At 59.7% G+C, this 25,264-nt stretch overlaps 9 protein-coding genes across 9 annotated transcripts; 7 read left to right on the forward strand and 2 right to left on the reverse strand.

Annotated features, from left to right (window-relative positions):
- Positions 1-46: 46 nt before the first annotated feature.
- On the forward strand, positions 47-1,551 carry K489DRAFT_385246 (uncharacterized protein). The gene has a single exon (XM_033606048.1). The coding sequence runs from the start codon at positions 523-525 to the stop codon at positions 1,075-1,077; it is 555 nt and encodes a 184-aa protein (XP_033455165.1). The 5' UTR covers positions 47-522; the 3' UTR covers positions 1,078-1,551.
- Positions 1,552-3,976: 2,425 nt separating this feature from the next.
- On the forward strand, positions 3,977-5,098 carry K489DRAFT_328156 (YVTN repeat-like/Quino protein amine dehydrogenase; the record flags this gene model as incomplete). Its single annotated transcript, XM_033602037.1, has 1 exon — positions 3,977-5,098. One exon carries the CDS (start codon positions 3,977-3,979, stop codon positions 5,096-5,098), a length of 1,122 nt encoding a protein of 373 aa, XP_033455166.1.
- Positions 5,099-5,762: 664 nt separating this feature from the next.
- K489DRAFT_385248 (amino acid transporter) lies at positions 5,763-7,888 on the forward strand. Its single transcript, XM_033606049.1, has one exon. The coding sequence runs from the start codon at positions 6,088-6,090 to the stop codon at positions 7,786-7,788; it is 1,701 nt and encodes a 566-aa protein (XP_033455167.1). The 5' UTR covers positions 5,763-6,087; the 3' UTR covers positions 7,789-7,888.
- Positions 7,889-8,251: 363 nt separating this feature from the next.
- Positions 8,252-9,453, forward strand: K489DRAFT_328228 (RraA-like protein; the record flags this gene model as incomplete). The annotated part of the gene is made up of 5 exons (XM_033602043.1): positions 8,252-8,295; positions 8,455-8,632; positions 8,728-8,898; positions 8,977-9,033; positions 9,205-9,453. The coding sequence occupies 5 exons, from the start codon at positions 8,252-8,254 to the stop codon at positions 9,451-9,453; spliced, it is 699 nt and encodes a 232-aa protein (XP_033455168.1).
- A 1,784-nt stretch (positions 9,454-11,237) lies between these two features.
- Positions 11,238-14,621, reverse strand: K489DRAFT_133302 (HET-domain-containing protein). The gene has a single exon (XM_033599058.1). It carries the CDS (start codon positions 14,343-14,345, stop codon positions 11,334-11,336), a length of 3,012 nt encoding a protein of 1,003 aa, XP_033455169.1. The 5' UTR covers positions 14,346-14,621; the 3' UTR covers positions 11,238-11,333.
- A 1,614-nt stretch (positions 14,622-16,235) lies between these two features.
- Positions 16,236-17,275, forward strand: K489DRAFT_133593 (uncharacterized protein). The gene has a single exon (XM_033599061.1). It carries the CDS (start codon positions 16,352-16,354, stop codon positions 16,922-16,924), a length of 573 nt encoding a protein of 190 aa, XP_033455170.1. The 5' UTR covers positions 16,236-16,351; the 3' UTR covers positions 16,925-17,275.
- Positions 16,969-18,522, forward strand: K489DRAFT_414051 (uncharacterized protein; the record flags this gene model as incomplete). Its single annotated transcript, XM_033608118.1, has 5 exons — positions 16,969-17,194; positions 17,512-17,589; positions 17,654-17,773; positions 17,832-17,900; positions 17,957-18,522. 5 exons carry the CDS (start codon positions 16,969-16,971, stop codon positions 18,520-18,522), a joined length of 1,059 nt encoding a protein of 352 aa, XP_033455171.1.
- A 1,163-nt stretch (positions 18,523-19,685) lies between these two features.
- On the reverse strand, positions 19,686-20,322 carry K489DRAFT_328164 (uncharacterized protein; the record flags this gene model as incomplete). Its single annotated transcript, XM_033602039.1, has 3 exons — positions 19,686-19,819; positions 20,050-20,141; positions 20,222-20,322. The coding sequence occupies 3 exons, from the start codon at positions 20,320-20,322 to the stop codon at positions 19,686-19,688; spliced, it is 327 nt and encodes a 108-aa protein (XP_033455172.1).
- A 1,298-nt stretch (positions 20,323-21,620) lies between these two features.
- Positions 21,621-25,001, forward strand: K489DRAFT_328160 (uncharacterized protein; the record flags this gene model as incomplete). The annotated part of the gene is made up of 3 exons (XM_033602038.1): positions 21,621-21,892; positions 21,989-22,208; positions 22,275-25,001. The coding sequence occupies 3 exons, from the start codon at positions 21,621-21,623 to the stop codon at positions 24,999-25,001; spliced, it is 3,219 nt and encodes a 1,072-aa protein (XP_033455173.1).
- Between the last annotated feature and the right edge of the window lie 263 nt (positions 25,002-25,264).

The following is a 25,264-nucleotide window of genomic DNA, read 5'->3' on the forward strand; positions in this document are numbered from 1 at the left end:
GAATCGAGACCCAGCGAACAATCCAATATGTCCGCAGCGGCGTCATCCTGCCTGCATGTGGCCCATTCCAATCGTTAATCCTTGGTACCGAATGGGACCTGGGACCCGGGACATGTTCCGAGGAGACCGAGCAAGGGAATGGGAAATCTCTTCATGCTGGTGGGACCATGGCCACGGAATTTCCTGTGAAAATCCTGCCGGCCGGTCTTTTTTTCTTTTGGAGGACTCGTATTGGTCGACTTCATGTGTACCCCCGAGCGAAGGAGGCGCATCCCCATCAGGGTAATGTTACCTGTGTCCCTGATGCTGATTGGTCACGAGTCACCCGAATGTGCATCTTTTTTTTTCACGCCGCTGTTCCATGGAAGATCGAGGCCAAGCACGGCACGAAACCGATGCGCACAGTAAAAGTAGCAAGGTCGAAACGAATGGCATCGCGTACGGTAGCGATGGTAAAGTCTCGTCGTCGTTGATCGTGTATCATCAAACAGAGATGTGGAGTCTTCCTGGAAGATCATCGCCATGATTGTCCCGTCCCACGTTCAGCCCGAAATATACCCGTTCGTCACCAGCGCAGTCCAGTGCAGTGCCGTGCAGTGCAGTGCCCGAGCCTGCACCTCCGTGATGGAATCTTGCGCATTCTCTCCACTTCACCTCATCGCCGCTGGCGGGTTCAAAGTGCAGCCTACCGTTCTTCGCTCGGCTGGAACGCTCATCGATCACGAATGCAAGACGACTACTGTATACCCAGGTAGCAAGGACAAAGGGATGGCCGCTCGGCTTGCACATGTGCACGACATGGACTGGTCAGTCGCCACGTTTGCTTGTGACCACAGGCCATGCTCTCGGTCCTACACACCTTCCTCGCCTGCTGTGCTGCTGCTCCCGCCGCTCCTGCGTCGCCGACAATGCGGTGGATCCATGCACGCCTCGTACCTTCCTTTCCAGTCTCGTCTAGCGACTTCATCATTCCAAGGTAGTTTCGACGGATTGGATGACAGCGGACAGGCCGACAGGCCACGACTTGTGGGCAACGTAGCGATTCATCCCTCGTCATATTACACGGGACCGACATGACGATGCGCAGCAATCGGGCTCCATGTTGGGCTTGTGATCTTCGACAACATTACATCAGCGCCAGGTCAACGGCTGGCCATGTGCGTAGTCTCCTGTGCGTAACCACTGCTCGTCGTCGATGCTGGCGTTGTCATCGATTCCTCTCTGTGGTGAGATGGGATACCGTTTAACAGGTCTGATGCGAGGCCAAGAATGATGGGCAGGAAAGTGGGGACTGCATAAAGAGAGTCTGTCCAGGTGGAGCACCGTTGACTGATCTCCGGGCCATTGCGACGGCGGCTGGGAGGCCGTGAATGAAGGGACTCAACTACCGAAGCAATCGACTCTGTCGTTGCAGCACGGCTTGCATGCCCGGGCCCACCGAGAGGATCACGGCAGCCAGTCCAAGACAGTCCATGACAGGACAGGCACGACAGGGTGGGATTGTTGGCGTGCAGGAGGTAATTATCAATACTGTGATCAGGTATGCGTGTATCTATGTGTGTCTATGTATGTTTGTGATGTATGCGATGTGAAAGTATTCGCGTGTGAGCCTGATATGTGTCTGGGTGGGTGGGTGCATTGGTGCATTGGTCCCCCTCCGCCGCCCATGTCGCGGTTTTCTTCACTGCGCTCGTCCTGGTGCAGCCCACTTTGGCGCGTACCTCGTAGACACACCTCATTGCAGCATCTCCAGCTGCTTTTCTTTCTACCCTTTCTCGCAGGGTGGAAAGGGAAGGGTTCGTTCATACATGCAACCCGCAGACCGATGCACGCCGCGGTCGCCGCTCTCTCCTCCTCCACCTCTGCTGCTGCTGCTGCTGCCCAGCATCGCCTTTGATAATGACCTGCCTGCAGACATATGCACGCCAGCGCGTAGCGTTTGCGTAATTTGCATGGCGTTCTGCTTCGGGCGTGTCTGCTGGCTGCATGCGCTACGAGACGAACCCTCCCTCCCACGCCCCAGCGCACCAGCGAGGAAGAGGAGGACGAAGCAGAAGACGAAGAAGAGGAAGAGGATTGACCCTCGGTCTCGGGCTGTCTGTCTGTCTGTCTGATGCATTCATTAGCTGCCCAGGTGCTGCTGCTGCTGCATTCCTCCCGCTCGCATTCGTCGTCGTCGTGCTTTCAATGGTCCCGCGAGTGCGTCGTATAACCCACACCGCCGCCGCCGTCGCGTAACGCGCACATACCGTGTCCGTCTCTCCTCTTTCGCGACATCCTTTTGCTTATGCTGCACAGAGGAGTCTCGGCCGGGAAACACGAGCATTTTCACCATCGTCGCCTTCATCTATCGCTATTGCCCGAATCGAAACTTCCCATTCAGCGACGAAATTGTCATCCTGTCGAGTGGACCCAACATTTCATCGATACCTAGTAAATTCAGACTTGGGGATCGACACTGTCTTCTAGTCTCCCAGTCAAAGCCGCCAGTGATCGACCATCCGATAAATTGGCCCAGCAGCGCGCTCTACCATCCAGGTCCGGACTCATATTTTTTCAGCTCCATCTCGTGCGCCAACCTTTCCTACTCCTTCATCGACCATTTCCAGGCCCGCTGCTGACCTCGACTCGTCTGCCTTTGCAGGACCATCGATCCCTCGCGGCGTCTCGAGTGTGACGGGACTGTAGGCTGATCATTTACCGACCTCGTCAAGTCTCCCGGACCGGACCCTACTCAATCGCAATTCCTTGGCGACGTTTTAGAACATTTTCACAGACCCCGAACTCGGCTCCAACGCGCTTCTGGACTGAACGTTGCCTCTCATCGTCCGTCGTCAGACACCGGAAGCCCGCGCCGGACCCGAGCTGGACATGATGCCGAATGGCGACGATGTTGCCGCCCGGTAGCTCTCGTCTGCCGACAGACTCGACGACCAAGTCTTCGCAGCTGTCCTCCAAGCGTCGCAAAGTCTCCGAGACCCGCTGGACATCATCCGCCATGGAGCCCGCTGACCGCGACACGTCCAAGATCCGGATAGCTGGACCAGCGGCGTGCCCGAGCTGTGCGACGCCGTTCACGGATCCCGCGACGTCACTGGCACCAATTCAAGCTGCAGAGATCGTCAACACGTCGTTTGCTTCGTATGTGTCTATCGACACGGATGTCGAGGATGATGAGGATGGCGGTGTCCGTTTGGATGCTGCTGATCAAGTCCCTGTCCCTTCTGGCGCGAGCGAGGGAGCCGTCTCTGCCAACCCGGTGAGGAGGGTCAGGCTCCCTGCTTCCGACTTTGCGACCATGGCGGGTGGCTCCTCGCCGTCGGCACATCTGCGTGAACCTCCTATGCCGTCGTCCGGCGGAAGAGGTGTTCAACACTTTCGCGTGCCAATTCCCATCACATCCGAGAATCGCGGTATATCCTTCTTCGGCCATGTGGACCCGTCGCAACAGACTCTACCCTCGATGTTCGACCGAGCGGACGACATCGAATTTTCTGACGACGCCACGGTCACCGCCGACTTGATCGCATCAGCAGAGGCTGCTTTCGGCAATTGGCCCCCTTCAGGCTATCCCACGCCGCCTGCCTTCCCCGCTCTGCTGGGTGATGAACCTTTGTTTGAGAACTCGACAGACGGACCTTTCACAGTGTATACGTTCCTCGCCGAGGATGCACTTCCCGTCGATGACCCGCTCCGGAACTATGATTTCGCAGAGTTCTTGAACGACTGGCGATTGCGTTCGGCGTTAGAGCCAGAGCTGCCCACTTATCGAGGTGAGGCAGAAGCCGTCACGAGTAATATTGCCTCCTCGGAACCGGTCCTCCGAGATCCATCGAAGTCTGGAACTATCGACCCTCAGGGAATCCGGTGGGATCGGTTGGGCCCGAGTCGCGAAGCCGCGATCCGCGCCCGTCGGATGATGCATCCCGCAGGCACCATGCCGCCTATAGAATCATCGCCGCTACTGGATGACGACATGTCCACATCGTCCCTCGCGGCGGAGACGCTGTATCGTTTCCGGAGCTTTGCCCCGACCCATCGACCTGTCATCAACCACTATCAACTCCGCAACAGCCTGGCTGCCACCAGCCGCAATGACATCTTCTACGTTGCCGACCAGAGTGTCGTCCGCACCTCGCTCGCCAGCCCCAATTATGTCGAGCATGTTCTCGACACCTCGCATGCTAACGGCGACCTCAAAGTCTCGTGTCTGTCTGCTCTGCCCGCCTCGCTCTTCCCTTCTTACCAAAGCAATACCCTCCTCGTGGCCGGTGGTCTCAACGGCGAATACGCCATCCTCAACACCACCACCTCTGTGACGCAACAAGGGCACGTCACTCACGCCGACGACGGCCTCGTCACCCACGTCCATGACTTCCTCGACCGCCATTCCGGCCTACCCCGCGCCGCCTTCTGCTCCAACGACAACCGTCTTCGCGTCATGGACCTTGCCACCCAATCCATCACCGCCTCCTACTACTACGAGGACGCCCTGAACTGCGCCGCCACCTCCCCCGACGGCCGGCTCCGCGCGCTGGTCGGCGATACCAACGACGCCCTCATCTCCGCCGCGGAGGACGGCCAATTCCTGGTCACGCTCCGACAACACGCCGACTTCGGGTTCGCATGCGCCTGGAGCCGCGAGGGCAGATACCTGGCCACGGCCTCGCAGGACTGCACCGTCGCGGTCTGGGACGCGCGCAACTGGACCCGGCCCGTCCGCGTGATGGACAATGTCGTGGCGTGCGCGCGCAGCCTGCAGTTCACCGACGCCGGTGCCCTGCTCGTCGTCGAGAACGACGACATGGTCAGCGTGTATCGCGATCCTGGTCGAGCCACATCGTCGCCGTCGTCGATGCCGGAGCGACAGGACATTGAGCTCTTCGGGGCGATCGCCGGTTGTGCGGTGCTCGATGGCGGGAACGAGATCATCGTAGCGAACGCGGACGCATCGGTCGGCGGGCTCATGGCTTACGAGTCGATCGGTGAACGGGCAGCGTCTGCATCATCTGCGGCCGATGCTCTCGGCGACCGGCGATGGGATCGCGATTGGCGCAGAGGAGCTCTCGGGCGATGTCTCGACATGTCGTTTTTGTGATGCGCCACCCCTTCTCGCCTCACCTCTCCTCCTTCTTCCTCGCGGTGTTTTTGATGCTTGGGTTTTCTTTCTTTTTCTCAGCGGGGCGTCGGCGTTCGACGGGGATCGTCTCGGAGAGGTCCCAAAAATTGGAATTGGAATCGGCAGTGTTGCATGGTATTTGCCTGTGAACGATCATTGGGATTGGGAAGGGAGAGAAAGAGTGATGATACCCCTGTACTCCTAGAGGCCGCATTCTTTTAATTTTTCTTCCGTCGTCTATCTATGGATATATATAATCTACTAACGGCTCCTGTGTTACCCGTCCGAGGTCTCGTTCACGCATGACAATGTAGTCCACGATCTTGGACAGTATATTGCATACCGAAAGGCGCCCGCCATTGTCGTCGTCCTAATGGCAGAGGCGCATCTGCTCCAGCTCCAGCTTCAAGACAACTGCTCTCTAGTACCTGACTGAATACCTACCTAGGTAGGTTTTGATTGCTTCTCGAGGCTTAGGGTTGCGAACCGCGCTTGGAAAGATAATACACAGCAGCCCTATCTCCAATACCGCCCGAGTGGAGACGTGCACTAACGAGACGACACGCGCGTCATGGCAGGAACCGCACGTTACATTCGCTACTCGCCCGGGGTACCAATGGGAATCCTACGCCAGAAACTGTGCCGTCCGGTTCGGAAATTTCCCCTCCTCATCTATGTCAACACGAGGAGTATCTTCGTTTGTGCCATGATCACCTCCGGACTTTGACCACTCTCTCGACACACCTTCAGGCCACAGATCTCCCATGGATTTCGAACCCGAATTCTTTTCACGCCTTCTCAAGTCCATCCGCTAGGGCCATCCCTCCGCATCGTGCTCACGTGCTCACCCGCGCCGAGTTCAGACCGCGGAAACTCGGACCACAAGTCACTCGGAAGAGAGGCCGCACGCCCATTTGACGACACGGAACTGGGCGTCTTCGCGACCGCAACACCAGCGCCCGACCATCATGTCGTCGGCCGCCCGGCGCCAGAGCGCCCAGCTGGATGAAGGCGACCTCGCCCTCCTCGGCAAGAAGCAGGTCCTGCAGCGACGCTTCGGGTTCGTCTCCCTGTTCGGCTTCGCCGTCTGCGAGCTCATCACCTGGGAGACCGTCCTGGCCCTGTTCAGCCAAGCCTTCCGGAACGGCGGGCCGGCGGGCAACGTGTACGGCTACATGATCGCGTGGGCCTCCACCATGTCGGTGTACACGGTCATCTCCGAGTTGGCCTCCATGGCACCCATCGCCGGCGGCCAGTACTACTGGGTGTGGATGATGGCCGAGCCCGGGTGGCGCGACGTGCTGAGCTACGTCGTGGGTTGGCTGACGACCCTGGCGTGGATCGCGACGGTCGCGACGGAGACGCTCTTCGCCGGGACGATGATCCAAGGAGTCATCACCCTGGATTATCCGGATTACTATATCGAGCGGTCGGCGATGTGGCAGGGCACTCTCCTGACCTGGGCGGTCATCGCGGTGTGTGTCTTCATCAATGTGGTCATCCCGAATTGGCTGCCGAGATTCGAGGTGTTCATCCTCGTCTTCCACCTGGCGGGGTTCGTCGCGATCCTGACGACGCTCCTAGTCATGACGCCGCAGTTCGCGCCGCTCGAGGCGGTCTGGCTCACGGCGCTGAACGAGGGCAACTGGCCTACGCAGGGCGTCTCGTTCTGCGTCGGGTTCCTGGGCAACGTCGCGACGTTCGTCGGGGCGGACGCCAGCGTGCACCTCGCGGAAGAGGTCTCCCGACCCTCGGTCAACATCCCACGCGCGATCCTCGGCGCGATGATCATCAACGGCGCCCTGGGGTTCGCCATGATCGTGACGGTCCTGTACTGCCTCGGCGACGTGACCGCCGTGCTCGACAGCCCGACGGAGTTCCCCTTCATCGAGGTCTTCCGACGGAGCGTGGGCAGCGTCGCCGGCGCGACGGTCATGACCGCGGTGGTGCTATCGCTGACCTGGGCCTGCGCGATCGGCATCACGACCACGGCGTCGCGGATGTGTTGGAGCTTCGCGCGTGATCGCGGGCTGCCCTTCTGGCAGGTCCTGAGCCGGGTGAACCCGCGCACCAAAGTGCCGGTCATGGGCGTGCTGACGGTGACGGTGATCGCGGCGCTCCTGACGCTGATCTATGTGGGGTCGTCGACGGCATTCGAGGACGTCATTTCCTTGACCATCACCGGCTTCTACGGGTCCTACCTGCTGCCCGCGGCGCTGCTCCTGCACCACCGCATCAGGGGAAACGTCCTCCCGAAGGGTTCCCGGCCGGTCCCGCCATCGACCGAGGATCCCGGCACCATCGACGACGACAAGCAAGAGGTCGATCCGCCGCCGTCGTATCCCTCCCCCGAGCCCGCGGTGCGCGCCGACCTCGTCTGGGGCCCCTGGCACGTCCCCGGCCTCCTCGGGATCCTGAACAACATCTACGCGTGTGCCTACATGGTCTTCGTCATCTTCTGGAGCGTGTGGCCGCCGCAGACGCCGGTCGATGCGAGCTCCATGAACTACAGCGTCGTCGTCACCGGCGGCGTAATGATCCTCAGCGCGGCGTGGTATTACGTCGGCGGCAGGAAGCAGTATCAGGGCCCGACGATCGATGAGGAGGTCAAGGGGATCATGAGGCTGGGATCGGTGAGTGCTCGTGGCGGAGGGGATGGTGCCGCGTAATGGAAAGGCTATCGCACGGGGAGGAGACCACTGTATCTAATGACTTTAATGTACCGAATGATTGCGAACTGGTCCTCGATGGCTAATGCTGATGACTTATATTTCGCATCCCGATAGGAGTCCATATCATCACAGGATTGGGCAGATGCACGCGGGAGTTAGACTCCTCTCGCGCGCTCACACTCATCACAGGGTCTGCCACGGCCGCCTGCGAGAGTGCGGGTGACGTCGGTTTCGCCGGCTTCGGAGATGCCTACCCTAACCATTGGCCTCTCCAAGGTTATCTCCATGCACGTCCAACAGAGCGATGCCGAGCTCCCGTTCCAAAGAGCTCTCGCTCAAGTGCCCCAGACTGCTGAGGAGCTTTCTCCGCGCGATGATTCCGGATCACAAATTGAATTAAAACACTACACGACCGCACGTCCATTCATCCGAATCGAGCAGAATCTCCAGGACGATCAACATGAGCGTCAAGAACATCGTCAAGGCCCTCGAGCCGTTCACCTCGTACGTCGCGTTCCGGCCCGAGTGAGGCGTGGAGGTTTTCCCACCGGACAGAGAGCGATCCAGCTCAGCCCTCGTCCGTCTTGACGCCTTCGCGCTCACGATCCTGCCCGTCCTGTCCCCGCGAGCGGGCGTGTTGGTTGACTCGTCCCGGGTTCCCAGGTGCGACGTCGCCGACGCCCTCTCCAAGCTGAAGGTGCCCCACGGCGGCTTCCTCCCGGGCATCACCATGTGGTCGCCCCGGCGGCAGGAGGGCCCCGCGAAGATCATCGGCCCGGCATACACGGTCAAATACGTGCGCAAGAACTACGAGAACGAACCGAAGCCCGCGGGCCACTACGTACGTATGGTGTAGACGGAGACGGAGATAGAGATGGGACGGGACGGGAGATAGGGATGCGGGTTCGAGGGAGACGTAGCTGACGGGCGGGCCAGATCGATTCGATCCCGGCGGGCGCCGTCGTCTTCATCTCGGCGCCGCCGCGCATGCCGAACGCCTGCTATGGCGGCCTGATGAGCACGCGAGCGCAGCATTCGGGCGCGGTCGGCACGGTGATCGATGGCCGGCTGCGGGACCTGCAGGAACACCGCGACCTGGACTTTCCGGTGAGTCCGAGGCTCGTCCCTCCCGGTCGCACGGGACGAGCGCTGGACGAGGGACTTTTGCTGATGGGAGATGGGCAGGTGTTCGCGCGCGATGTCGGGACGACGTCGCCACAGGAGATCGTGCGCGTGAGCGAGGTGAGTGGCATGCAATTATCCCATCGCCTTGTCCGAGGCCCCTCTATCGCATCGTCCCGTTTCATGTCCCTGTTTCATGTCGGGATTTCCATCATTGCCCTGTCTGCCTCGATGGCCTCATTATGATTCCACCCCCAAATCCGACGACACGGCGACTCACCATCCGCACAGGTCAACGGCCCGGTCCGCCTCAACAGCGAGGAGATCGACGCCACGATCCACCCGGGCGACTACATCATCGCGGACCTCAACGGCGTGGTGGTGCTGCCTCAGGGGCTGGCCGAGCAGGCGGTCGACCTCATCGCCTCGCAGGTCGAGGCGGACGAGAGGGTGGCCGCGGACATCAAGGCGGGCGCGACCTTCTCCGAGGCGTCGAAGAAGCACCGCGCGAACGTCAAGCAGCCGAGCAAATCGCCATAGCCGGGCGAGCGCGTGGGAGGGAGACAGAGCCGGGGACAGGCGACATGGGAGAGGTTCAGCGGGGAAAGGGAATAGGCGAGTCCCAAATCGATGTGCTTACCCTATCGGCTGGACATATTCGATGGATGAGTTGATCATGTACGACCTGTTGGCACCGCCCCGGAAGATGTGAAATGTCAATATCTACCTGAATCCCCAGGGCGATCGAGTCGAACCCCCGCATCTCTGCTGTTCAATAAGAAACGTCCGACCATCTCCCCTGATTTCCGGGACGGACGATCTAACCGATCCCTCCAGATCTGTGGGATCGAGAGGAAGCTCGGAAGGAGAGGGACGTGTGGGCATGTGTGGACCGAACGGCGATGTGATCCGGGCGCGTCAGGGCGAGAAACCTGGTAGTGGCTGATGAATACCCAGGTGGATGGATGGATGATGGATGGGTTGAAAAGGGGAGGTAGGGCCGAGCCCGAGCGAAACAAGAGGAGAGGAGGGACCGATGCCTGTCTCACATCCAGCCCGTCTCCAGGGCCGTCAGTTCTTTTAATGTTTCCCTGGCGCTGGGATCTGGCGTGGTGTGCCGTGGATTCCTTGGGCGATTATTACCTAGATACTGTCCACTGCGAGCATGTCATGTTCGATGCTTACTCGGATTTACGTCTATCGCGTATGCGAACCCGGCTGCGATCGCGATCGGACGGGTGGTCCGTGTGGGTGGTGTGCTCGTGTGTGCCCAGTCCTCCAATGCACCGGCGGCGGCTCTGCTCTCACTACGGCGGTACGAAGCTTGGAACAGATGACAAATGGCCTGTCCACGCAATGCGCCCGTACGGCTAGACCGTCGGGAATGACAACGACGGCGATGATGCACTGTGAATCATACCTCCAGCACCTCCCTAACAGCGCCGGCGACGATAGCGGCGGAGAGGAAGAGATCCGGAGGGAGATTCAGAGAGAGAGGGAGAGAGAGGGAGGCAGGGAAAGAGGGGACACATGGAGAGACAGAGGCAACCTTGGAATGCCCGCCCGGGTCCACCGTTGTCATCGAGCGTGGTGCGAAACAAGTTATTGTTCTTAACGTCCAACGTCTCATCCTCGAGCGCCCGCCCGAGTCCTCTTGATCTTCACGTCCCATTGCCGTTACAGGATAGCATGTGTATGGTATGGTATAGTATAGTATCATACAGGTGATGTAGAGGAATGGATGGCTCGGCGGGCGTCCTCCGAATTCCAACGATTCCCACGACCACCATCCGTCTCTTGGGCCAGGACACGATCACCCGAGCTCCATGTCCAGTCGCGCCGGTAACTGTCATAACCGTAATGACAACAACAATGACTACTCGAGTTCTGAGACGCCGGATCTCCAGACCACCCGGCGCTCACGCGAATCGGGCTGATCGCATCCGTGGATCCCAGGCCCGATCGGATTCCAAGATTCTCCTCGAGATCCCATGCCCTCGCCACCGAATGCGACGACGCGCGTCCGTCTGGTCGGCGGTGGTCCCGATGGATGTATACAGTACGTCCCTGGGTATGATGACCGACCTCCATGCAGATCCTCCATCATCGCATGGGACGGGCAGATGTCATTCCAAGGTTAGCGTCTCTATCCCTACGACCCGAGACGCACTGTGTCCCGAGACAATATGAGACAGACGCCACACTATGTGGCCGCATTTCACTCAGGCATCGTGGCTCATTATACAGGAGTACAATATTGCATCCCTTCCTATAGACCCACCTTGACGAGAAATCCGAAAATAAAAAGAATAGGAGATCCTTTATCTGGCTAGCAGATTAAGGAATATCACAGCAACTGGAAGTTGATAGACACAGACAAAGACACAGACAGAGACGCCGTACGCGCTGAGCCAGAAGACCTACTTGCCACCTTGCGTGTTCATATCAGTACTACAATTTATTAGCAATGTCGCAATGCCAGAGTGACCTCGAGAGGATGCAGCTTGGAGGGCGTTGCCGTACTGGCCGCCTTGCGCATTCACATCGGCGCCGCGCTCGATCAACAGCGTCGCGACCCCCGTGTGACCGTAAAGTGATGCGGCTTGAAGGGCGGTGCCGTACCAGCCGCCTTGCGCATTCACATCGGCGCCGCGCTCGATCAAGAGCGCCGCGATGTTGATTTTGCCTGTTTCTGAAACGGAACACAAGAACATGGAGAGCGCTATCAGTACTTCCGCATCAAGTTGATCATCACGCAAGAGGTGTCTAGCCAGACTAGGCCATCCTTGTTCTATTGCCCAACGCCAGGTCTCTTGTCCCTGACGTAAGTCATACGCCTGTCGTCCTCTATAATTATCCACGATGATCTCTTGGGCAATCTTGGTAGGATTTTCGGCGCCTTCGCGTTCCAGTATCGCTTCTGCAGCTTCCTTGCTCTTGTTCGCGAGAGCAGCAATCAATGGCGTCCTGTTGCGATTTCTGCTAGATTGAGTAAAATCGTGTTGGCGACAAGCAAGTGATCTGATGAGATTGGCACAATTTCTCTCTGCGAGAATGTACTCGATTGAGACATCGGGTGTATATACGCCGATGTCATACTGTTGCAAAAGGTTGGCGATTGTGTACCATCTAGAAAGATCAAAACGGTCGAAAAAGCCTTCCTGCGGGATTCCCAGAACCGCTTCGTTTGAATGATAGAAAACCATTGCAATAGCGTAGTCCAAGAAGGGAGAGCCGCTCTTCAGCAAAGCACGTTCACTTCGCCGATGGGAGGGTCGCCATGCTGTGATATCCTGGTCGGCGGGTGCTGTTAAGCCCATCAGTTGCCAGCAGATGTTCATGTCGATCTGGATTCCACGAATGCAACACTGTTTGAGAGCTTCGTGGGCACCGTAGGCTGAGGAGTCGCAGGATGGTTCGATATGCTCGAAGCCGCCTCCCATCACCAGAAAGTCCCGCACAGATTCATGTATGAACTGTACGCGTCCATTTTTGCCTTTGGTGAGCTCGGCCAACCCTTTGGAGCAGCTTCTGAGGTCATCAAGGATCATGTCGTCTGCGTCTTCTTCTGAAAATTCTGCAAAGTAGCACCTCCATTCAAGATCCTTTGTGTCAGTGCCAGCCAGCATGGCAAAATAGAATTCCCTCAGTGCCAACGGTCTCCTTGAGTACAGTATCCATCTTAGACAAAGCAAAAGCTCGTGAACATCCTCTCGATCGCGTGTTACGATGCTTCGGAAAAGATTCGTGAGGTCTTCTGGGATCTGCTCAAGTTTTTGCTTGACTGTATGAGCATTTCCTCTGAGATACTCCTTTTTCAAAATCTCGACTACCAACACTACCCATAGAAATATACCGTTGGCCTTGTCCAGGATGGTGTTCTGCACTTGGTCAGGAATATTCTTAAGTTTGTTTGAAGATCCGCTTGTGAACTTTTGACTTTTGACATACTTGCTAAGGTCGTTCCGGTGTTCGTCGAGATCCTCTAGCACGAGCTTGAACTCAGTCGGTATGTCAAACGACGGATAATGGCGAGATGCAAAGCAGACACTGACACGTCTCCCCTCCTTCGCAGCTTCTTCACAAATTTTCCAGAAGAAAGTGACCATCTGCTTCATATCTGAATCCTGGCATTCATCAAGAGCGTCAATGAAGCAGTATAGGCGATGGCTCTGCAGCTTCATGACAGCGGCGGAAAGAAGGCTGGATAATGTGTGCAAGGACAATGGACCATCGCCGGCAATCTGCCGAGAGTCACTCACGACAGGTTGTAGCTCCCGGTTTCGCTCCAGTAATTGCACCAGCAGCGATCGATACATGCCCTCCAGAGATTTCTCGAGTCGCTCCCCACGGGCATTGAAATAGAACGAGATGCAAATGACGTCAGGCTTCTGGTTCGTAGAAACATGCGTATCCAGATATTTCACAAGAACGGACTTGCCGGCGCCCGGTTTGCCCTTGATCCAGAAAAACCCACAGTGCTCCTCTGCGGGCTCGGTATCCCTCCAAGCAAGATATGTAGGATGTTGCAATATCCAGCTGCACGTCTTCTTCATTTCTGTCCTGATGTTCGCCTTTCGAGAGTGGATCGTTTCGAATCGAAGCATATCTAAATTCCATTCACGCTGCTGTGCGTTTTCGCAGCGGATCTCCCTAGGCTCTCGACTGCCAAGATTCATGGGTGAACTCAGTGCCGCCTCGCCATGATGCTCCCTGATTTCTTTCTCCAATCGCTTCTCAGCCTGGTCTGGGCCTTCGCCATACATGGGCGACATGATAACATCGCACAAGCCCATAAGTGCATAAAAGTAGTCTTCCGGGACAAATGTCATACGTCCTGTCGCCCAGCGAAGCCGTGTGGATATCGGAAAGTTCTCGTGTGATGTTCCCAGCAGGGCATCGGTTTCTATTCCGGTGACCTCTTGTATCTGTTTCAGAAGACTTGCCCGATTTCCAAGATGTTCCCCTCGCGCATAAAATTCCACACGTTTAGGTGCAATCAATTCCTGCAACGTCCACCCTCGCGTGAACCAGCGACAGTTGCGAAAGTTGCCCTCCCATGCTCGCTGTCCATTGCAATCTCTCTTATTGAGCGAGACATCGGCAAGGTAGACGAAGCACACCGCCGCGTCGCGATACCATCTGTACATAGATCTGATGGCTGTCGAGAGCTCCGCTTCATTGCGCTTGTCGATGCAGCAATTATCAATCCAGAAATGCTCAATGTTCTCCGCTTCAGCCCGCTCTGCCATGAACCTGATCTTGGCAAATGACTCTTTTCCCCGGGCTGACCCGTCGAGCATGTCTTGATAGCTCACTTCGGCGTTTGGCGTTGTGCTCCATGTGTGAGACAATATGGCGTATGGCGGAGGGCTGTATAGCAGGGCGGTAAAGACGAAGTCGCCTCTATCGTTCCGCTTCAGCAAGCGCATGATGAGTGCGGCTGCGACAGATTGGTCGCGTCAACTGCGACTTTCGTCATCTATGCTTCTAGGAAATTCCAGCGCGGGTAGTTGGAGGGTGCAGAGCGACCATCAGCTTGGTCATAACACAATGAATGAACCTACGAGGGGGTGTGGAAGCAAGCAAGAGCGATATAGCGGGATGTCGATGGGATTTCGCTACGAGGCTGCGATTCATGGCGGCTCCCGATTGACTTGCACAGCCTTGCACGTCGTGCCGCTGAACCTCCACATCGTCACGCACGTGCACTCTTTATGCAGCTGACTGCGAGGACCAATGACATTCGCCGGGCGGACGATGATGACAAGGCTCCATCCTGGAGTTCTGAGCGTGGTCCAATTGCTCCCATGGATGGCGGCTGGCCGAATAACAATGATCGGCTGCAAGTATCGCCCGTTCGCACTAACGCACTCAATTGTAGTCGTAACGGTCTGCTTCTCGGGCAGGATAAGGTATTTCTAACGCTCGGCCACGCGCGCGGTAGTAGAGTGGGGACTCTGTACGCTAGCATGATCGGCGAGGATGTATCGCCGGAAATCTATATATTACCCAAGTTTCTCACCCATTGTGGGAGCTCTCATTTTGGCAATAGGGTGCGATACGAATTCAGCACTCCTTCAGGCCTTGGTCGTGCAAGGATCAAGCAGGCTGGCTGGATCTATTGTTGCGACACGACTCGATGATAGCGGGTTGTTGTTGTTTGAACCATTACGACTAGAGATGAGCAGAAGATGGCACAGTCGTAGATACCGGGCCCCGTCGCCACAGATCCTTCTTGAATGCAATCAACTGCGCCGCCATGTTCGCGCCACATATGGCGCATGTTCAGCCCTTCCGGCACGCCTGTATTTCGTCAACTTCCAATGCTTTGGATTCGAAGCTGCATGCCTGGAATCAAGTTTGGGCTGAGCGGCCTGTCCTCTGGTCGATGGGCTCTCCGATATATGCCTTTTGATCGAAACGATAGAAGGGCATGACTGCACAGAGATGTGCAAAGTTTACGCCACATTCAGCCACAGCAGTGATCATGCTGAAAGCAGATGACGAGATGGTCGAGAAGAGACCAACTTCCGATATGACAGGAACCTCAACTGGGTCTTCGATCCGCAATCGTTGATTCTTCCAGAAAGAAGAACGACGCGACAATGAAAAGCAATGACGAAAATGTGTCTCGGGACACAATGCATCTCGGGTCACAGGGATGGACGTTACATATATCATCACAGACACTGCATCCCGGTGGGAAGATGATGTACCTACCTACCTACCTACCTATAGGAGGTCATCACGGTGGGAAGATGTCGCCAGGCACCACCGGCCAGCCACGATCCGATCTGACTCTCCCCATCAAATTGCCCCATCAAATGTCCCCATCCAACATCAAATGCCCCCATCAAATGTCCCCATCCAACATCAAATGCCTCCATCAAATGGATGCCCATGCTGGGTGCCCTGCCCGGTGTGCTGTTCTGTTCTGTTCTGTTCCATCCGGCATCTCCTGTGTGTGGCAGAATCTGGATACCGATGAAATCCTCGAATGTATGGGCAGACAGGAGGAACCATCAGCCTCTCCGGGCCACCCACCTCGGTGCCGTGTGTGTGTAGTAGTGACGAGTGCCATCGATGTCCATACTGCGGTCACAGTCGGGAGTCCGTCCGGCCGGTCTTGACGATCCATTCGCGACCTCGTATTCCACACCACCACCACCTCTCTCCCGAGGGACGACAACCAAAACAGCAGCTCTCTGTCTCTCTCTTCTCTCCCGCTCTCCCGGCGTTGGTTGGTTGGTTGGTGGGATGGCCCCGGGAAGGGACGGGATGCGACGCGTGTAAGATCCACCCTGGCCCGTCCCGTCCATTGCACACTCTCAGCTACCAGCCACCCGCAACAGAGAGTAGAGAGAGTAGAGAGTGAGCCGCGAGCTGTACGCTACGGTCACTCACCACACACACACACACACACACACAGTCCGCGATGACAGACGGTCGGCCAGTCTACACCACACCGTCCCATGGATTCCCACCTGCACCGTTCATCATCGTCGTTCCTCCTCCTCAACGACGGTGGCGGCGGCGGCGGCGGTGGAGGCGGAGGAGGAAGAGAATTTCCATGGACGGGCGCCCCAATGAACGCGTCGTCATCATGTATGTACACGACTCCTCCTCCGCGGGCTCGTCTTCACCTTTAACCATTGATTCCTTCCCGGTAATAATAATAATAGTATTATCAACAACATCAATCATCACCATCACCAGCGACATCCTCTCACGGATCACACACATCGACCTCCTCGCACGCATCAGTTCATCTGCGGGATATTCCTCCTCGCCTGGACGACCGTTTGCGCCACGCCATACTGGACACCCACGGCCGTTTCCCCTTCACCACCAGCAGCCGCCACACCCTCGCGCGACCCTCACCGTTCCAGCACCGTCGTCCCCGTCTCTCTCCTCCTCGTTATCACCGTCGTCATCCTCGTCGACGATATCTCCCTCTGCGCGACCGTTGGGCCTAGGGGACCACACGAACACGATCCCTCCGACCTGACACACACGCGCCCGCGCCCGCGCCCGCACGCACCACGCGCCGCCATGAACTCCGTCGGCATGTCCCAAGCGCCCACCACCACCGCCGCCGACCCGTCCGGTCCACGTTCTCGCGGCTTCAGCTTCAAGAGCGACCGCAGTGGCGCCTCCAAGGGCTCCAAGCCGAAAGAGGACCCGGCGGAATCGTCGTGGGACAAGCACCGCCGGGACACCTACTTGCAGTCCAGCAAGGCTAACCCCAATGCTGCCCTGACCGAAGTCCAACCCGCTGGTACGTCCTCGTCCTCGTCCTCGTCCTCGTCGTCCTCTGTCTGCCCGTGCGCCCGGTCATCCACCGATCGGTCTGATCGCGATCCGTCCCCTCCGTTGACACCGCCGCCGTCGCTGCTGTGCTCCCTCTCCTCGCGACTGTTGCACCTCGTCCCTCTGCCTTCCTCTCCCCATCAACCCAGCAACGCCGACCCTTGCCCTCGCCGCCCACTTCCTGCCCTCCCTCGCCGCCCATACGTCCTCCCCCGCCGCCCATCATGGCCCTCGTCGCGCGACCGCTGAGCTCCAACATCCTCATTAACGATCTCCCGCCTCCAGTGGCCAACCTGCTCGAAGAAGCCACCATCCAGTCGTTGCGCGGCGTCCAACATCGCGACTCGCAAGGGAACGTCATCAGTGAGTGGTCGCCTCCGCACCGACGGGCCTGATGATTGATGCCAGGGACTGACCCAACCTACAGCCGACCCGGACCTCTCCAACCCCACCCGGCCGCGGTTGGAGCGACCGCTGGACACCATCCGATCGTTCGAGCGGGCGGTCGAAAACGGCTATCGGAGGAAGTCGTCGTACCAGCGAGCAGGTATGGCCGCCGAGACACCACGCGCGGGACCCGACGCCCACTGACCACGCTCGCGCAGACTCGTACGAACAGCAGGGCGGAAGTTCGAGGCGGAACAGCTATCTGGGCAACGGGCACAACTCGGGAGGTGAGTGCTGATGCGGCGCGACGATGTGGTCCAGCTGTTGACCCCGCACCGTTCAGGATACGACAGCAGCCCCGGGAACAATCGCCAGTCGCAAGTGGGAGGCTATTACGGCAACCAATCGCGAGATGGGCAATTGAACAACCCGGGCACGAGCAACGGCTCACGCCTGCGCCAGGGCCCCGGTCCGCGACAGCCCTCGGAGTCGATGGGCCACGGCCAACCTCCTCGCACGCCCGGCCAACACGCCTACCAGCACTCCCACGACACCACCAACACCCACCAGACCAACGGCTCCGACGCGACCGGCCCGTGGGCGTCCGGCACTGACCCCAGCAGCGACAACAGCTCCGTGGAGCGCATCTCGAACACCGGCGGCAACAACTACACGTACGCCCCGAACGGATACGGCCAACCCAACGGCGCCGGCGCGAACGGCTTCCAGGGGTCCATCCCCGAGGACGGCGCCTACCACAGCCGGCCGCGCGGCGAGGCGCGCAAGCCCATCGCGCTGGGCAACAGCGCGCACGCGTCGAAACAGCTGCCGCAGACCCCGCGACCCGAACCGGAGAAGAGGAGGAGCTGGCTCCAGCGGACGTTTAGCAAGCGCGAGTCGAACAATTGAACCGTCGCCGGGCCGCGGGTCGGACGCGGCGCAAGAGGGATCTGCGCCGGCGAACAGTCTTCTCCCGACGTCACACACGCAACCCGGGAGGGCGGCATCCTATGAACATTCTTCCTCTCTCTCTCTTTTTGGCTCTATTCTTCTTCACCTTACATAATGATTTCGGCAGGAGCGCCGGCCATCACCAGGCCGATCCTCTCCAACGCCTGCACATCTGGCATACACACACGCACACGTACACACACACAAATTCAACCATGACACGGCCCTTTTTCTTTTTTTATGAACATCATCGCATTGCCGCTATCGCCTTGGAAGTCCTATCCCCTCCCTCCACTTTTGGCGCACGCCGACGGATCACATGCACGGATGCTCCACGGGCATCCTCCTCATTCGGGACTAAGGACCCGATCACATCGCCTCCTCTGTCACGAGGATTTGTAGGAATGAAGGGGACGGCGGGGGAATCCGATCGAGGGACAGGAGAGTGGCGGAAATGTGGCAGGCGAGGGGGGATCCACTCGACCGGAGCTGGGGTCTTTCTTTCTTTCTTTCTTTCTTTATTTTCTTTTCGCGGAGGTCGGCGGCGGACGCCGGCAGCGTCTCGGGCAGAGGAGGAAGCAAAAGCGCCTTCGTTCCATACATGCATTCTCCCAGACGGGCCTCGGGCTGCTCGATCAGGGAGGAGGCGGACGACAAAGACAGAAATGAAATCTCGTGCTTTTTGAAGAGTGTTTTCCGAACGTCGAATAGAACTTCCTCCCCCCACCTCTCACAGCCGAGATGGGGATGTTAAGTATAAGTGATTTGGACGAGTCAGACCTCGTCGACTCCCCCGGGTCCCATCTGGGGATCCGCGGCGATGATGCCGGCGAGGCGCGTCGTATGGGACTCCCTCGCCGTCTGGTGCTGCGACTGAAATTGGCGATGAGATCCCTGCCCCCCCGGGACAAAACCCCTACACTGCTCCGGCGCCCTGGGCAACGAGTCCCCGTTTGCTCCCCTTGTGAACGAGAGAGAGGGGGGAGAGTAAGAGAGAGGGGCAGGAGGCGGGCTCCGGCCGGCCGCACCGGTGAAGGCCACCACCGCCGATCCCCGCCCGCCGCCCGCTCGCTCGGTGGAAGCCCACCGCCCCGCACCTCCCGCCGAAACGGCGCGCGACCTCAACGGGCTTTCTTCGTCTCCGCCGCGTCGGCCTCCCGCTCGCTCTTGTCGTCCGCGAACGCCACGACCACGTAGCCGATCAACACGACGTTGGCCATGAACGCCGCCAGACCGCCCGCGTACGTCGCGTTGCCTGTGCGTCCCCGCGAATATCCGTCAGCGAGTGGGACGGTGGACGGACGGGGGGAAGCATGTACAGGATAGAAGGGAGGGAGAGAGAGGGAGAGAGAGAGGAAAAGAGAGGAAGGAAGAGGGAGAGAGAGGGAGGGCTCATCAAAAGTTCGACGCCCGGGGATCGAAAACGTGGAAGATCTGCGAGACGGATGGATTTCGAAGCGGGAAAAGGAAAAGGGTCCGTCTCACCGGAGAAGAGGTTGTCCACGGTCAGGAAGTAGCTGCCGATGGGGACGGTGACCATGGCCAGGGTGAAGCCGAGGAGTTTGAAGATGACGGATCTGTGCGGGACGGTTTCCCTCCGAGGTCAGAGGGGGGTTGACGGCCGGGGTCGGTCTCCGCGGAGCGGGTTCCCACTCACGATGGCACGGCGGGCGCGATGTTGGACGTCGGCGCCTCCTTGCGGATCTCGTCCTGGTCGAGGTGGGTCTTCTCCTGGGAGGTGATGCGGCGGGTTGCCATGCTGCTCTGGTCCGCCCCGGGGGCCCCGTTCGACGGCGCTGGGGTGGATGTTGGGGGGCTCGGGCGAGGAGGAAGGCCGTGGCTTGAGACGGACGACGGAGAGGGACTGCGTCGGCGGTGGAGCGGCGGGACTGTGGCTTGTTGAAAGGCTTGACCGGTGGCTTGTCCGTTCGATTCGTTGGTGACCAGGTTGTTGTCTTTGGACCGTCGGGGAGCGGTGCTGTGCGCTGTGGTGTACTGTTCACGACAGACCCTAAGGGGAGGCCCTGCAGCCCGGGCGGGATTGACCGATGATGACTGTACACATGCGCGGTCCAGCTTCCGCGGCGCTTCGGCGGACCGACCGGGGGCTCGACTTTTTCTCGCGGCGGAGGCTCAAAACCTCCCCAGCAGCAAAGCGGCGATGGCGTCCAACACCTGAGACCATCCCGTGCACACTTTCCACCGCCGCCGCCGCCTCCATACGGCGTCCGAACCACTCGACCGTCGTCGTCGACCCCTCGGACGGTCTCGGTCGGCAACGTCGGCCTGGAGCTGTGGTCCGCGCGAGTCCGCCGAGTCCGCCGACTCCGCCGCCGCCGCTCCCTCTTCCGGTATCACTTGGCGGCCGCTTCGCTTTTTTTTGTCCCCGGCGCGCGTCTCTGCCGACATTGGCGTGACGCAATTCTCGTCACCTTTCATCCTCCGCCTCTCTCACTCTTCACACACACACACACAGAGTCGCAGAGACACACACACAGACACGCCCACAGACGCAGAAACGCACACAGACACACACACATACACACACACACACACACAAACAGGTGCAGCGCGCACGACCCTCGCACCTTCGACGTGTTGGTCTCGACGAGTTGGATCACAGCGACTCTCGGCGACCCAGCACCGCCGCCGCCGCCGCCGCCGCCAACGCAATGGTCGATCCCAGCGACCCGATCCACGATACCCCGGCGGCCAAACGTCGCAAGATCGAGGACGGAGACAGTCGCCCAGCTCCGGCGTGGACCTCGGACAGCGGCGATGACCTCCAGGACGAGGATTTCCTGGCCGCGGAGGCGACGATCCCCACCCAACCTCTTTCCGGCCAGAAGAGGCAGCATCTCCAGTATGACGCGGGCAGGTCGCGGTCGGACCTGATCTCCCAAGCCATCACACAGCCCACCCAGCCTCTGCAGCCGCCCGCGGAGATCCTGGTCGGCCGCTCGTCACCTCCTCCCGTCACCTCGTCGCCGCAGCCGCGACCGCGCCCGCCGCAGCGCGCGCCCTTCTCGCGGCCTAACGGTGTCCTCGCGAACGCGATGGCCCCGCCCGGCACCGCCTTCCGCCGCCCGCCGGGCACGCAGCCTCGCCCGGTCGTCGACCTCGACAGCGACGAGGACCCACCCATACACTACAGCAGCGATGAGGAGGGAGGCACGCAGGGACGGTCGAACATCAAGCCGACGAGCTTCACAAAGGGCGGCCGGGGCCTGGACTCTTCACCAAACCAGATCAGCGAGTCGCCTCGTGCCCCGTCGCGGGTCGGCGGCGGCGGGGCCCCGACGGCGTTTATGAATCTCTTGTCGGGCCTGTCATACAAGCCCGGGCCCACACCCGCGACCTCGGGCACCACCCGGTCGGGCGATGACATGGCAAGCGTGTACGGCAGCACCTCGCGACCGCCGAGGCCCGCCCAGGCCGCGACTGCCCCCCAAGGCCGTCCCCGCGACCTAGGGGCTTCCGCAAAGACCCTCGAGGACATTCTCGACCCCAGCTTGCGGGAAAAGGTGAAACAGGTCAGCCGAATTGTCCCCAATCACAGCATTCAAGACGTCATAGACGTCCTACAGAGGAAGAAGGGTCACGTACAGGACGCGATGACCTACCTGATGGATCAAGAAGACGAGGTGCTCCCCAGCGTCGACGGATTGGTGTCGAACTCGCCCGCACCCGCGCGCAAAGGTCTGGCCAAGGCCATCCGCCCGGACTCGTCGCAGCCGCAGCCGCAGCCACATCGTCCTTCGGTCAAGCAGCAGGTCACCGCCCCCAAACAGTCGATCGCGGAACGGTATAGCAGTCGAAAGGATCCCGTCCACCAGCAGCCCGTCGTGGAGATCTCCGACGACGACGCCGAGGTGAGACCGAAACGGCGCCTCATGCAAGGCCGGAAGCCGGGCGCGCGGCGGTCTTCCTCGCCCCCACAGGTCGTCCCGCCGCCGGCGGCCGCCGCCGCACCGACGAAGGGGAAGGCTCCGATCACCATCACGTCGGACTCGGAACCGGAAGCGGTCGACGACGAGGTCACAGATAGCGAAGCGGAGCAGGAGGACGACGAGGGATCGGGCACAGACCACGACGAGAAGCTCCTCATGTTCCTGAACGAGTGCTCGGTCCGCGATCTCGCCGAGCTCTGTGCGCAACCCGAGGAGACGATCACGCAGGTGTTAGACAAGCGTCCCTTTCGCGACCTCGACTCCGTCCGGGACATCTCCATCACGTCGGCCACAAAGTCCGGCAAGAAGTCGCGTGCGAGACCGGTGGGGGACAAGCTCGTGGAGGACTGCAGCGCGATGTTGCGGGGCTACGACGCCGTGGACGAGCTGGTCAAGTCCTGCGAGAAACTGGCCGAGCCGGTTCAGAAGGCGCTGAAGGCCTGGGGCGTGCGAGAGACCTCCGAAGGCGAGCTGCAGCTGATGAACCTCGACGAAGCCCACGACTCTGGCATCGGCACGCCCTCGAGCGTGAGCCACGCTGAGGACGGCGCGAGAGGCGCCAGCCAGGGCGCGACGAAGGCCAGGGGCACCTTTATCCGACAGCCGCCGAACATGAACCCGGAGTACACGCTGAAGGACTACCAGCTGGTCGGCATCAACTGGCTGAACCTGCTCTTCACCAAGGAGACCTCGTGCATCCTCGCCGACGACATGGGCCTCGGGAAGACCTGCCAGGTCATCGCCTTCCTGGCGTACCTGCAGACCCAGCGGGTCGATGGCGTGCACCTGATCATCGTGCCGGGATCGACCCTCGAGAATTGGCTCCGCGAGTTCGAGCGGTTCGCCCCCGATCTGCAGGTCCGGCCCTACTATGGCTCGCAGGCGGAGCGGGAGGAGGTCCGGTACAGCCTCGAGCAGGACTTTGACCAGCTCGACGTCATCGTCACGACCTACGACATGGCCGTCGGCCCGGAGGACAACAAGTTCCTGCGGAAACTGGGGCCCTTCTCCGTCTGCGTGTACGATGAAGCCCACGCCCTGCGCAACCCCAAGTCCAACCGATATCAGCAGCTCGTGCGCATCGGCGCAGACTTCAAGGTGCTCCTGACGGGCACGCCGCTGCAGAACAACCTGCAGGAGCTCATCGCCATCCTGGCGTTCATCATGCCGGACATGTTCCAGAACAAGAAGGACGACCTGGAGTACATCTTCAAGCACAAGGCGAGCACCAAAGATACCGACGCCGCCGCCCTGTTCTCGAGCGAGAGGATCGGGCGGGCGAGGACCATGATGACCCCGTTCATCCTTCGCAGGAAGAAGCATCAGGTGCTCGACCTCCCCGCCAAGCGCTGCCGGGTCGAGTATTGTGACATGACCGACTCGCAAGCCGACTTCTACAGCAGCGTCATCAGCGAGGCCCAGGACTTCTACGCCCAGAAGGCGACCGGGGGCAAGGTCACCGCCAAGGCGAGCTCCAACGTGATCATGTCCCTCCGCAAGGCGGCCATCCACCCCCTGCTGTCGAGGCACATCTACGACGACCGACGCATCGACCGCATCGTCGCGGTGCTTCAGAAGTCCGACGAGTTCGGCGGCAACCCGCCCGACAAGATCCGCGCATACATCACCGGCGATGCGGCACAGTCCCTGAAGGGCGGTGACTACGGCATCCACCGTTTCTGCCTCGAACGGCCGATCCTGGGCAAATTCGCCCTGAAGCGACAGGAGTGGATGGACTGCGGCAAGGTGCTCCGCTTCAAGGAGCTCGTCACAGCATACGCCGCCAGCGGCGATCGCGTCCTCGTCTTCAGCCAGTTCACCACCGCCATGGACATCCTCGAACAGGTCCTGGAGACGCTCGCCGTCAAGTTCGTTCGTCTGGACGGGTCCACCAAGATGGATCTGCGGCAGGAGCTCATCGACACGTTCTACAACGACACGGAGATCACAGTGTTCATGCTGAGCACGCGCGCCGGCGGGGCCGGCATCAACCTCGCCGCGGCCAACAAGGTGATCATCTTCGACAGCGGCTTCAACCCGCAGGACGATGTGCAGGCGGAGAACCGCGCCCACCGCGTCGGTCAGACGCGCGAGGTGGAGGTCGTGCGGTTGGTGACTCGCGGCACCATCGAGGAGCAGATCCACGCCCTGGGCGAATCGAAACTCGCCTTGGACGAACGGGTCGCGGGCGACGCGTCGGCCGCGTCCGAGGACAAGGCCCGCGAGAAGGTCGGCGAGCAGCTGGTCGAGAAGATGCTGGTCGAGAAACTGCAGGACACTCAGGGCGACGTGCCCCCCGTCGATGCTGACGCGAAGGAATCCAAGGGGAAGAACAAGGCCAGGCCGCGCAAAGCCGAGGGTCCTGCCGCCTCTGGGAACACGTCCCAGGAGACCGTCAAGAGAGCAGGGGGCGACCTACGGGAGGCGTTCCGGGTCGGGTTGGAGGAGAAGGGTGTTAAGGTGAAATCGAAACAGGCGGTGCTTTAAGTAACCGCCTCGTCTCGGCCGCGCAGGAGGCCACTGCTGTGGGCCAGCCGAAAGGCAGGGATGTCCGCTATGTGCATCCGGGACAAGCTAGCACACTACGACGGCGTCAAACCCAAGATCGAGACCGGGTTTTCACCCCGGCGAATGACCCTTGGCCTCGGCGGCTCGTCGTGTCCCTCGGTCTCTCGCTCCAGCGCCCGGCTGGATGCGACCAGGCCAATTAGACCGGAGCGAGCATGTACAACGTAAGGGGGAAATGGAAA

The sequence above is a fragment of the Dissoconium aciculare genome (genome assembly GCF_010015565.1).
Source record: "Dissoconium aciculare CBS 342.82 unplaced genomic scaffold K489scaffold_22, whole genome shotgun sequence".
Lineage (NCBI taxonomy): Eukaryota > Fungi > Ascomycota > Dothideomycetes > Mycosphaerellales > Dissoconiaceae > Dissoconium > Dissoconium aciculare.